Source organism: Terrapene carolina, unplaced genomic scaffold (assembly GCF_002925995.2).
Source record: "Terrapene carolina triunguis isolate 2854851 unplaced genomic scaffold, T_m_triunguis-2.0 Scaffold789, whole genome shotgun sequence".
Classification (NCBI taxonomy): Eukaryota; Metazoa; Chordata; order Testudines; family Emydidae; genus Terrapene; species Terrapene triunguis.
Window position 1 is genome coordinate 7144726 of NW_020665140.1, and position 12525 is coordinate 7157250.

Below are 12525 nucleotides of genomic sequence, written 5' to 3' on the forward strand. Positions count from 1 at the left end.
ATGTTAAAATAGTAAATATATTACAAAAAAGATTTAATATATACCAGTTTCCATAAAATGGAAGAATAAGCTTTTAGCAAGCCATGGCCTGAAAGCCAGACTCAGTCCCTAATCCACACTGGTTTATGATTTTATTCCTCACCTAAGGTTAAAGGTTATTCCACAGGATTTAATGCCCCAATCTAGCAAAGACTGGCATGCATGCTAAACTCTATGTATTATGAGTGGTCCCATTGACTTCAGTGGAATTACTAAGTGCATGTGTAAATCTTTGCAGGATGGGGGCCTAAGAACGTAATTAAGCACATTCTTGTTCCACAACACTTTACAATGTTAGCTTTTGCTTCAGTGTAGCTGTATGAATAGAATTTTTTATGGTCTATTTACTGGAAGGAGTGTGACAAGAAAATTTATCCAAGCTTACCTGAACAGTTCCTCTCTGACACTAGATGATCATGATGATCCCTTCTGACCTTAAAGTCTATGAGTATTTTGAAAGGAACCCCTAACTGTAACCTAAAAGATCATATATACTGAGCCCAACCCTATATACTATTTTGCTGTCTGGAAGGATTACACAGATGTTAACAGCAAAAGGTTTAGCGATCATGCGTCAGTCATCTTCCATGTGTTTTATTTTAAACTAATATTTAAGTTGGTTCAACAACTGTCATATTACGAATTCCAATACACGCCTTTAGTTGTCTGCTTCTCATCTACACATTTGACTCAGCACACCACAGGATCCAGAATTCCTATTTTTCTGGTCCAAGATTAGTTTGTTTCCTCTCAATTATTACACAAATCCCTTAATCTTGAGCTGGGTTTCACTATGAAATTTTACTCATCTCACCTTAATAAGCCGGTCTCCTGGTCGTAGCCTCCCATCACTTTTGGCAGGATCCTGGATAACGTCATGAACGTAACAACCAATGTTATCATTGCCTTTGGTTACTGTAAAGCCCAGGCTACCTTTTTCTGATTTAGTCATGGTAACATGGAGTTCCACCTCCTACGGGAAAAACAGCGTTTTAAATAAACAATGGTCTGGAATGTTGATAAATAGCGTATACTGTATGAAACGTATGGTCATCCGAACGAGCTGCTTCGATTAAGATTGTTTAAGAAAACACACTTTATTAACCAATTTACGTCAATCGAGTATAGGTTCTAATTCTGCAATTCTCATCTGTAATGAGGTTTATGTATTGAAATCCATGAGACTACTCATGCGCATAAAGTTAAGCAGGGGCATAACATCCTTGCAGGATCAGGGCCATACTGAGTACAACAGGGGTGGGCAATAATTTTTGCATGGGGGCCACTCCACAACGCAGACGACGCAGCAGGGCTCAGGCAGGCTGCCTGCATGCCGTGGCCCCACGCCACTCCCAGAAGCGGCTGCGGCTGGCACATCTCTGTGAGCCCCTTGGGGGGAGGGGGCGGCGGGTCTCCATGCGCTGCCCACACCCGCAACCAATGCCCCCGACGCTCCCATTGGCTGGTTTCTGGGAGTGCGCAGAGACATGCCAGCAGCAGCCGGCCACTTCCGGGAGCGGCGTGGGACCATGGCAGGCAGGCAGCTGCCTGAGTGCCCCACTGCGCCCTGGGACTTTTAGCAGCCCGGAGATCGCGAGGGGGCAGCCAAAGAGCCCGGCGGGCCAGACAAAAATGTTAGATGGGCCGGATCCGGCCCGTGGGCTGTATTTTGCCCACCCCTGGAGTATAGCAACTAGAATAAAACTGGGCACGAGAGGTGAAGGTGCTCTCCTACAAAAGGATAAAACTTCAGGTTTCCGTTACTAAGCTGGAGTACTGTATTGTATATCTTGGTATTACACACATGCATGCCTTTTATATTATACATTTGTAATTTACATGGATTTTATGTTCTATGTTTATGACTGTGCTTTACTTGCACAGAAATTAACAGAACAAGAGGAAGAAAGATCAAAAGAAGAGATTAATAGTGTGATGATGCATTTGTGAATGGTGAATTTAGCGTTGACTTTTAAACTCTAGAGAATTGCACTGATAGGCTTGTCTAAATGGTGCAGCAATGCGCGAGAGAGGAGTGTGATTTCTAAGGTGCACCAATGTTTTGTGCACCAACTGGCCCACGTAGACCCTGCTAGCACACAGTAAAAGTTCCCTACTGTGCTTTAACATAGTACTGTTTATGTGAATATGCATTAGGGAACTTCTGATGTGTGCTAGCGGGGTCCCAGTACGCTTTAGAAATCACCCCCCCCTTCCATCCCCTGTAACATGCTTGTGTAGGCTAGCCCTTTGTAATGTACAGTGCTCTGGGTTGCAGAGAGAAAGGCCTGGTCTCTATTTTCAGCACTGTTTTTTACTCTGTGAATTGACAGGGAGCGAGAGAGACGGAGGTGCTTTGTGCTGCACAACATCGTCCTCTGGGATATGAAGCAGCGATGTCAGAAGGTTCTCAGGAGGGTTTGATGCATTGCTTCTGAGGCCGAAAGAAGAGTATCTGGGGGACGGACAGATGTAAAACAGAGGAAATGGATGGGATTACAAGGGCCCCAACCAGTCCGAGGGTAACAATGGGGAAAAATATATTGACAGGTAAGAAGCTTAGCCTCCAAACATTGTCCCTACATAGTTACACACTGCCAAATCTTCAAAATATGGATTCAGAGTGTACCTAAGAAATATGTGTGCACCTGTGTGTCCATTCATAATATGCACAGGGCAATGGAGCATTTAACTACCCAAATTGTATGTATGCATAGGCAGTTATGCAGTCTGCACAGCTTTAGAGTCTGATCTGAAAAAAAACCCATGTTTTTTATTTCAAAGAGTAAGTCAGACATTTGAATCTCTCAAGTGCCTCATTTATAAACACATCTAGGGACACTGTCGTAACAATCTGCTAGTCCTATTGTCACAAATGTCCAGGCCACCTTCTATAAGTAGATTGTATGAGAGCCTTTTGCAAAACGCATCCTTAGCTAACTATAAATTTGAATCTGAAGATAGAACAATTACCCTAATTTTAAGTAAATATAAATAGGATGCATTTTGTTACGGCCAAACCCATGGCTAAATAAAATCCCAAGAGATACAATCTTTAACACATTTATGGCGCAGAGAGAGAAAGTAATTACTGGTTCATATTCATCAGCATGTTTCTCAAATTGGTTGAGCAGTGATGTTATCTTCTCTCTTTGTGGAACTAGCTCTGAGGTGGTACTGATGTAGGCATCATCCATTAAACCAGGGGTAGCAATGTCAGTAACAGTTCTACAGCTTGGTATTGGTGGCAAGTCCAGTGGTAGAGGAGATGGAGGATTACTATGAGAAGACAGGGAAACAAGAGTTTGAATGGTTTGTAATATTTGAGCCAGACTTTGTTGCTTACATGGTTAGAGCTCTGCAAAGATACGTTTCACTTCACAGGTATTCATGTGTGAACTCTGATATTTGTGCAAACATTTACAAACTTGATACAGGGGTCAAATTGTACCATCCCTCACTCCCAAATCAACACAAGTCTTTGGTGTGAAAATGACTAGTTTTATCTGGACAAAGTCTTGAATTTTTATTAGTAGGCCTTATCATCCATCTTTGCAGAGAAATTCCACTTTTTTGATTGTTCTAGGCTTGCAAAACCTGAGTATTTATTTTTGCAAAATAAGTAATATTTACAATCATACCTGTCCTCAAACTCTGGCTTGCTGGGAGTCTCATGAGCAGAGTAGTAGATGGTACGAATTGCTTCTTCCTGGCTACAAGGAGTTTCATACTGAGTGTGTGCTGGAGTCATCATTTTGTCTAGAGTTTGGTACAGGGCAGAATTCCAGCCAGGGCTTGCTATCTGTGTTGGGGTCACCACTACCTCTTCTTCGCCACTCCCACTGCTGTCACTGTAGCTGTCTCTCCTAGACGGGGATTTTAGTCGCTTCTTGCTCTTATTAGTCACTTCATTTTCATCTGAGCTGTCACCTTGATCTCCATTTGACGCCCCAGAAGTTTCTGTGCTGATGTCTGGAAATATTTGTTGTGGGGAATGTATGGGAGTCTGCAACAAATGTGATGTTTAAGAAATTAGACTCTGGCTATCATGGTCATTTATTCATTTTAGGTTTGGCAGAAAATGTGGAAAGAATGCAGAAATAATCAAATATGTTTAATCAAAGGTTCATTCTATTTACTCCAGAAGTCAGCACAGTGGATGAAACTCAGCCCTGGTATAACGCCATAGAGTTCAGGGTGAATTTAACTTATTTTCTGTAACATAACACATATGTAATTTCAAAAGTGCTAAAAATGGGAGTTGTGGGTGCTCAGCTCTCTAAGAAACTGAAACGGCCGGTAGGCACTGAGAGGCAGATCCTCACCTAGTATAAATGGTCAATGGGCCTATGACAAGTTACACCAGCTGAGGATCTGTCCCCAAAAGTTTAAACATTTGGCTCCAGTACCGTTTCCCGAAGAACTGTGTAATCACACTTCCATAAACATGCTGTACCAATCAATGATGAGTATGGAAGCTTTGACAGTTCCATTTATTCATCCCGTGGGAAACCTCTGTGTTCAGGTACTCACCCACCCCGAACACCATCAACCGCTTTTCGTTACTTTAATTTTCTCCTTTGTTCCTCTTGCCCTTTGTTTAAATTTGTGTTTAGATGTCCACACACAGGATACAAATCTGTTTCTACTGTCATGCAAGAACAGTTTTTATCTGGTAAACAACAATAAAGTGACTTGATTTGAAGACTCCTTTTAATTGTTCTTTATTATTGAAAGCTACTCTACTAATGTGGACTTCTCCATCACGGAGTTCCAATTTTATTCTGCTGCAGAATATATAATCTAGTTTCCATCAACACTAAAATATTCTGAAATGGCATTGTGCTCTTTGGACTGATTTGATGGAGCACTTTTACAAATCCTTTTTGGGATCATGTATTTTAACTCAGAAAACAGGGCTGAGTTTTTTCCAGCTTGATGTACAGCAGAACTAAACTATAAATAATTGCTGTTATTAAATGGCAGTTTCATGACTAATTCACCACACATCTCACTGAAAATGTAACCCTAGGTGAAGCCAACTTCAAACTAACCATCAACATTACCAAGGAAAGTGTAGTTATAGTATTTTAAGCCATTTAGGAGTCTTTTTTTTTTTAAATTGTACTATTGTAAATATACAAGAGCCTTGTATTTTTTCTTATTTCTATGAAATAGGCTGTGTTTCTATCTTGTGACTTAACACAGCAAACACATTTGTATGATTCTCTATTCCCCTGCCACCTCTCTTTATTTTTCATTTACATGTGCAACCAATGTATTCTGAATAAGCAAAACTTAATGAAGACAAAACTGAAACATCATATGCCATAGGTCTTACCAACAGAGAAGGATCAATTTCTGGTAGTATACCAGGTGGTGGCCTGCAAAGGAGGAGAGAGACTTCTGGGGATGTTCCTCTGAGTGCTGAGATGACCTCCTACAGGTACAGTTAATTTTGTATTAGACACAGGTCCCACTTGCAAGATAGCTACTACTGACAAGTAAGACAATAGAGAGAGCTCTAACCTGCTGGGATAGTCCTTTTAACGAAGCCCCGTTCACTTTCAGGATGACATCCCCAACTTCAATCTGCCCACTTTCAGCTGCAGGTTGCCCTGGGAAGAGCTTTTTAACCCTCACTATGCTTGAGCCCAATTGCTCCGGAGTAAGGTTGTCTTCACGACAAAAACTGAACCCCAGGCCTGAGCTGTTCTTCAGCAACTTTACCTCAAATGTGTTGTCTGGAAAATAAATAGAAATAACAGACTACTTCTCTCCTTTCCTACAGTACCCTCTCCATGAAGGCTGCTTATTCAGCAATAACAATCAGACTGCATCCCAATAGTTTGGGGTAAGGGGTTACCATGTGTAAAGGTTTTGTAAGGAGTCCCTGTGTATGATCGGTTTAGACCAGGGGTCCCCAATGCGGTGCCCGCGGGCGCCATGGCGCCCGCCGAGGCATCTATGTGCGCCCGCATACTGGACGGTGGACGAGCATCCACCGAAATGCCGCCGAGAAGCAGTGTCATCCAGAGGCGTCGCCGCTGAAATGCCACCGATTTTCAGCGGCATTTCGGCGGCCACACCTCTGGATGACGCTGCTTCTCGGCAGCATTTCGGCGGAGACGCCTATTGACGTTGCCGCTTGTCGGCGGCATTTCGGCGGATGCTCGTCCGCTGCCACGGTCCTCCGTGGCTCGTCGTCTGGCGGGCGCCAGACGAAAAAGGTTGGGGACCACTGGTTTAGACAAAACATGTCAAAATGATTCCTGGTTTCTTTCCCTACTGTTCTTCTCTTGGAAATGTCCACACTGCTGTATGTTATCCCCAAAAGAGCAGTACCTGGGAGAGGCTCAGAGGACATGCAGGAAGGCTGTAAGGGCATTATGCTGTAGAAATAATTGAGAAGTATAGAGGAGGAGGAACATTCTGGAGTTGGCCATGATTAAGGCTATGATTTAATGACCGATATTTTTAGTAAAAGTCATGGACAAGTCACAGGCAAGAAACAAAAAATCATGGCCCCATGACCTCTCCATGACTTATACCATAAATACCCCTGATTGAATCTTGGGGTGGGGGCACAGTATCAGCGGCGGGGGGGGGGGGGGGGGGGCCGGGGGGGGGGGGGGGCCCGGGGGCCGGGGGAAGGGGGGGAAGCTCTGGGGAGCCCGCGGCACAAGTTGCTGTGGGGGAAGCCCTAGGGGGCCCGCTGCCAGGGGGGAGCCCTGGGGGACCAGCAGGTGCTCCGGCTGCTGCTGCAGGAGGAACCCTGGGGGCCAGTGGCTGCTCGGGCAGCCGCAGGGAGGGAACCCCGGGTCCAGTCGCTGCTCCGGCTGCCCCGGGACCGCTGCTGGGAGCCGCCAAGCTATGGTTGCTCCCGCCGCCCCTGGGACCGCTGCTCAGGCAGTCCCTGGGGCCAGCTGCATCAACCGCTGCTTGGGCGGTCCCCGGGGCCAGCTCCCTGGGACCGCCAGAGCAGCGGCTGGTGCAGCTGGACCTGGGGCTGGGGCCGCTCCTGCAGCGCTGGTGTGGCTGGCTGTGGAACCGCTCCAGCAGTGGCCAGTGTGGCTGTCCCCAGAGCCACCTGTGCAAGATTCAGTCAGGGCCCACTGGCTGCTGCATATGTCGTGGAGGTTGCTGGAAGTCACGGAATCTGTGATAAACACGGAGCCCTAGCCATGATCTATTACAGGAAGTAATGCCCTTCGTTTCAAAGGTGACACAATATAAATAAGTTAAGGAATGGTAAGGGAAGAAACTATTTAAAAAGCTGCTAAAATAAATGACTGAGACACCATTAAAGGAAATATTCAAAAAGCGTTTAACAACATGAAAGAGAATCTGTGTTGTACACAAGGCTTGGAAGTGTTCACTGCCGGCCCTAACTTTCCTGATTCTTTTCACTGGAGGATCATCTGGCTGCGAGAAAATGAAAAGTTTTGGGGATGCTCTAAAGCTCAGATAGTTTTTCTCTATGACCTGACCTTCAGTGACAAAGTTGTAGTCTTTGGTATTTGTCATTTTTTTCTCTGGTTTGTTCTGGGGCTCACTTTGTCCTGCCTGATTTGGAGGAGTGCACTGCGGTGTAATGGGAGCATGAACTTTGGCCACTGGAAGCTGCCCCTTCTCCAGCAACAGATGAACTACCTACACAAATACAACATATTCAAGTTAGTTAGCACACAAAAATACCACATTTTGCCATATAGGGTCTAGTCTAATCTGTTTTGGGTAACTAAATTTCACAGCCATAAATCATACGGATTTATAAAAAATCCCCCATAACAAACTAATCATAGATTCATAGATTTTAGGACTGGAAGGGACCTCGAGAGGTCATCGAGTCCAGTCCCCTGCCCAGCTTACAGTGATTTAAGAACTGCAAATGGCAACAACATCAACAATAATAGAGTAACAGAGCCACAAGATTTCAACCAGACAGCATCTAAAGTAAATTAAGCTTTCCCCCCAATATTATGAGGCATGAGGGATAATTAAAAAATGCCACTGACGACATTCTTCATACACGGGTCCTTCATACAAGGGAATCTGGAGGAATAAACAGTTTACAGTATGTACTGGTGGTATTTTACTATTCCAGAGATCTAATATTTGTACATGCACCATGCATTTCCATGCATGATTAGCTAAGGGCCAAATTCTGATATCGGAAGCAGCAGCCTTATGCCATGAATAGTGACATTAACTGAAATGGCACCACTTTTGGAGTGAGGTGCTACTCAACATGATTAAGTGTATCAGAAAGTGGTCCTAAGCAAGGAAGTGCACAGTGGAGAGCTCCTGTTGTCAGTTTTGTCTACTGTACTTTTACTCATGATAAGTTTATTTACCTAAGATAGGAGAAGAATATTATCCAGGGGTGAAAGTAAAATTGAAAACTTAACGGTACGGGGGCCGGCTCCGCACACCCCCCCTCCCAGAAGGGGCAGGGCGTAGGGCGGAAGGGGCAGGGACTGGGGGTCAGCATCCCCCAGCCAGCCCTTTCAGGCTGCCTGGCCCATGCCGCCCAGGGCTCCAGTGCAGCAGTGGCCGGAGCCCAGGCCCTTTTAAATCGCCGGCCCCAGGGCAGCTGCTCCTTTTGCCCCCACCCATTGGCAGCCTGGGGGGGCAAAAGGGGCAGGGAGGATAAAGCGCTGCCGCAGCAGCGCTTTAAGCAGGGTCTTTGCCGCGGCAGCGCTTTAATGTGGCTGCCCCTTTTGGCTCCTCCGTCAGCGGCCCTGCCACTAGGGACCCGGCAGGGCTGCTGACAGGGGGCACAAAAGCGGCAGCGACGTTAAAGCGGCAGGGGCTGGTACCGGCGGCCACTTTTTCCCGGTATGCCGTACCGGCCCGTACCGCCTTACTTTCACCCCTGATATTATCTTACCTGGCCAGTGTTCCTCAGGGTTTCCACAGCTTGTTTATGGGTAGCACCCTCCAAACTAATCCCATTGACAGAGAGCACACGGTCACCTAGAAGCAAACAATGCATGATTTAGAAGAAGGAAGAATGTAATACAAAAATAATTCATATAGAACATGCTTATAATAATGTAAGACTGATCTGTTCGTTTCTCAATGAACAAGGGCAGTGACTCGGGCAATCCCCCATGCACTGAGAGGAGAATAGGGCTTTTTGTATCAGAAGCGTTTTGTAACTGAATTCCAACCCCAAAATCTAGGACCATTTTAATGCTCGAAGCAATGCTTCACTGGGAAATCTGGGGAGAAATATAATAACCCCTCGTCTAACTGTGGGACTCCACTTCACTAAGAGGACTGATTTAAAAACAAAGACTGTCAGAGCTATTACAAGGATTTTCTGTACTGAGATACTTAGCATGTCAAGCGAGGAGGTCACTAATTACACAAAGCCTCTTTCTCCTCTCTCTGGGCGCAATCAGAGCAATTTGCTCCATTAAAGCAGAATGCATTAGAAGGAAACAGTGACTAAAAAATATTTTGTCATTTTTTTTCTCCAGTACAGCTTCAGCAGTTTCTGCAGATACTGCAATAGTCCCACACTTTGTCTTCCTTTCTTATCTCCTCATTGCATAACACTGTCAAATTTATAAACTTAGCACTTATTAACCATTTAAATGGTCAGAGTGCTTTACAAATTAACCCTTACACCACTCATATGAGGTAGAGACTAAGGTGACGCAGTGCTACAGAAAAACCTCAGAGAGGTAGGTAGTTTCCCATCGACAATATAGACCCATAAAGAGATTACAAGTAACCAAGGCCAGGCAGTCAGTAGACCTCTGGAGTTCTTAGCTCATAGACTATGATGATGCCTCTCCAAAGCCTACATAAAGTCATCTGGATTTCATTCTACTAATATTTAAGAAAAGTTGTGGAAAGAGCAAAGTATGTACCTTTCTGAATTTTACCATCAGCCTCAGCTGCTCCCTTAGGAATAATGGCCTTCACATAAATGCCACCATGTCTTACACTGGTGTTTATGCCACCCTAAATGGAGAATAAATAGGTAAAATGCAAACCTTTAAAAACTTAAACGGAAGATCTTAGATCAAGAAAGCTAAACAACCCTTAAGAAACTCAGGAAGCACTCAAGCCATCAGCATGTAAAAGCAACAGCCAACTTATTGTAAATAAAATATTTTGAGATCCATGCAAATCATAACCAATTGGAGTGGATGTGTGTGGGGGGTGGGGGTTAACACTATTAGGCTCAAATGCAAACCTTTCTAGTAAAACAAGTGTCCTTCAAGCAGAATTACGAAAGCACTAGAATCTGCATATATGAGTGTGGAAAAGCTAAGTGTTGTTTGTGCACAACATGCATCAGCAGTCAAAATAAAAGATGCATACATGCAATATCCTAGGTTTGTTCACCGTCATTAAAGTAATGTGAAACTAAAAGGTATTCTCTCTCTCAGGTTACAGAAAGCTGTCTTGAAAGCAAAATATATTGAGCTAGGAGGTGCCATGAAGATTTGGGTTGAAGGTCTGCTTAGGTTTCAAGTGAAGTTACTTTGGAGCACTCAACCTACTTGTTTAATGCATATAGCCATCACCACACAGTTCTATGTTATTTCAGGGATTCCCCCAAACTTTTAAAGGAGGAGGAGGAGCTAGCCCACAAATTATCTCAGTGTGTGCCCCAAAGATCCAATTGTTTTAATATTACTTCCGAGTAAGCTAAAGGTTGACAGTAGATTTTAGAACAGTGGAGGCAGAACATGATAAAGTGAGATATGGAGACCACTTGTTAGGCCTCCGAGGAAAGTCCTTGCACTGGTGACCATTGGCAGCATCGACAGAGTCACTGGAATAGCAGGGTTGCTGCATGTCAATGACTACATCATCATTATACTACTGCATAATTTACACCTTCATTCATCTGTCATAGTGAATCTGGCTCCTAATCGATTAGTGATAATTACTAAAATTTCTTTAGATTTAGAGCATGTTTTCATTTACAATTCATAGGCAAAGTTCACAATATGAAACTGAGCCATAATCCAGACTATGGACCAAAGAATCTGTAGTAAAGATTCCCCCCAACCCTCAACTCAACCTTACAGTCCTTTATCTAATTCTCCTGCCAGTTAGAAACCACTTGTATCTGCCTTCAGCTGTTTAAGACATTTAAGAAGAGTGCATTACCTATAGCTAAGGCTACATTTTAGTCACAGATATTTTTAGTAAAAGTCATGGGCAGGTCACGGGCAGTAAACAAAAATTCACGTCCGTGACCTGTCCATGACTTGTACTGTATACCCTTGACTAAAACTTGGGTGCCGGGGGGGAGGGGAGGAGCGGCCCTGGGGTGGCTCGGGACCTCCACTGGTGCTGTGTGGGGGGGCAAAAGGGACTGGGGGGGGCTGGCAGGCTCCCTACCCGGCTCCCAGAAGCGGCCGGCATGTCCCTGCAGCCCCTACGTGGAGGTGCAGCCAGAGGGGCTCCGCACGCTGCCCCATGCCCCGAGCGCCTGCTCTGCAGCTCCCATTGGCCAGGAACCACGGCCAATGGGAGCTGTGGGGGAGGCCCCTGTGGGCAGAGGCAGCGCGCGGAGCCACCTGGCTGCACCTCCGCCTAGGAGCTGGACATGCCGGCCGCTTCCGGGGACCCCCCCCCAAGGTAAGTGCCACCCAAAGCCCTCACCCCCTCCCGCACCCTAACCCCCTGCCTCAGCCCTGAGAGCCCTCCCACACCCAAATTCCTGCTGCTGATGGGAGTGAGGGGCGCAGTGGCCCGAGACTGCCCCAGCAGCGGCCGGTGTGGCTGGCCCAGGGGCCGCTCGAGCTGCTCACGCACCGGCCATGACTTCCATGACCTCGGTGACAGATTCCTAGCCTTACGTATAGCTACTGTTTGTGGGTATAGAACACCTACTATTACAATTTCTGATCTGAAAACATTAGAAATTGTTCCAGTGATGGCTAAAAAGTTCATGAAAGATTGAATTAGGGATGTAAAAAGGAAGCAGCTTTATTCTGCTGTCCTCATCTTCAAAGTAACATGCATTAAAATCTGCTACACTTCAAAGAAGGTGTCCGGATACACAATCTATTTAGAAAATGCATATATCTGTAAAACAGTAAATAGCCACTGAAACTGCCTCTCTTTTGAACTCTGTTTAATATATGCTCACTATTACCAGCATGCTACTGTTGACATTCAAATTGTTTGCAGAATTGGGAGGTGAATCAGACTAATTCTTGAAAGTTAAATTGTCTAAGAACCAAAGGTTGTTTTGACACCTACAGAAACACAAATGGAGTGTTGGTGATATAATGATATATTATTCACTTTGTCTTTAAAGGGACATTGTCAAATAGGTTAGGCCTAAACTTTGAGCCAGTTTACAAACATAATCTGGTGTGAAGTTTCTAAATTAAAAATAGATATCTATCTCCTTATCTCCTTACCGACTTGCTAGAAGGATGACAAAAAATAATAACCAGTCCCTCCTTACCTAGACAAAAATGTTTTGTGCTCTTCTGCTTCTCA

The 12525-nt window shown here is 44.9% G+C and overlaps 1 protein-coding gene across 8 annotated transcripts in view; it reads right to left on the reverse strand.

The window, feature by feature from the left end:
* PTPN13 (protein tyrosine phosphatase non-receptor type 13) overlaps positions 1-12525 on the reverse strand; it is a 190446-nt gene that overhangs the window by 21614 nt on the left and 156307 nt on the right. For 7 of the 8 annotated variants that reach the window (XM_026660490.2, XM_026660493.2, XM_026660494.2 and 4 more), the window contains 8 exons: positions 9924-10017; positions 8933-9018; positions 7530-7692; positions 5569-5783; positions 5381-5479; positions 3681-4045; positions 3132-3318; positions 854-1012 (listed from right to left, as the gene is read on the reverse strand). In XM_026660490.2, the coding sequence (XP_026516275.1) occupies positions 854-1012; positions 3132-3318; positions 3681-4045; positions 5381-5479; positions 5569-5783; positions 7530-7692; positions 8933-9018; positions 9924-10017 (1368 nt within the window). The remainder of the gene's footprint in view (positions 1-853; positions 1013-3131; positions 3319-3680; positions 4046-5380; positions 5480-5568; positions 5784-7529; positions 7693-8932; positions 9019-9923; positions 10018-12525) is intronic. The other variant, XM_026660492.2, reaches the window with a different exon arrangement.